Genomic DNA, 656 nt, shown 5'->3' on the forward strand with positions numbered 1-656 from the left:
AACCCTCACGACGGTGTGTCGGGCCGCCCTTCCTCCCCCGACCCGCGGTCCCAATGGGCGGTCGCAGCCTCATGCTCGAAGTTCTCCCACAGGCAAACTTCCGAATCCTCGTCGAAGGTGCAGGTGAAGGAGGCCGGACAGCGCCCTTCCACGATCTTCACGTCGTCCAGGAAGACGGAGTTGTCATATTCTTCCTCGATGTTGCCGTCGATGTGAATCTGGTGCCAAAAAAAAAGACAAAAAAAAAGACCGTGAATGTTTTTTGGGGGGGGAATGAATAAGAAAAAAAGGGAGAAAATAGAAGAGAAAAAAAAATCATTCTTCTTATTTTTTTTTTATTATTACGTCGGAAAATAGAAGATAAAAAATATCATTCTTCTTTTTTTTTTTTTATTATTACGTCGGAAAATTAAAGTTTCGCATTCGTCATATCAATAGCGAAACGCTCGCCTAAGGAAGAAGCTTCAAGGCTTCATAAAGCGTGAAAACAGTACCTGGTACAACGCATCGCTGGACAGTTGCAGGTGCTGCGTCCTCCACGCGGAGATGCCGCTGTGCTTCCGCGTCCAGATCTCGGTCGTGGCGTTCCCGGTGGCCACGAGGACCCTCAGGCTCGTTCTCTCCTCCACGATGTACCTGGCCGAGGTGCGGGTGAG

The 656-nt window shown here is 49.1% G+C and overlaps 1 protein-coding gene across 1 annotated transcript in view; it reads right to left on the reverse strand.

The window, feature by feature from the left end:
* The window catches only part of LOC119592412 (MAM and LDL-receptor class A domain-containing protein 2-like), a gene marked incomplete at its 3' end in the record, with an annotated part of 16,276 nt that overhangs the window by 12,215 nt on the left and 3,405 nt on the right, over nucleotides 1–656 (reverse strand). The window contains 2 exon segments of the mRNA XM_037941233.1: nucleotides 10–218; nucleotides 495–636. Of these exon segments, the coding sequence (XP_037797161.1) occupies nucleotides 10–218; nucleotides 495–636 (351 nt within the window).

The sequence above is a fragment of the Penaeus monodon genome, chromosome 30 (genome assembly GCF_015228065.2).
Source record: "Penaeus monodon isolate SGIC_2016 chromosome 30, NSTDA_Pmon_1, whole genome shotgun sequence".
NCBI classification, from domain to species: domain Eukaryota; kingdom Metazoa; phylum Arthropoda; class Malacostraca; order Decapoda; family Penaeidae; genus Penaeus; species Penaeus monodon.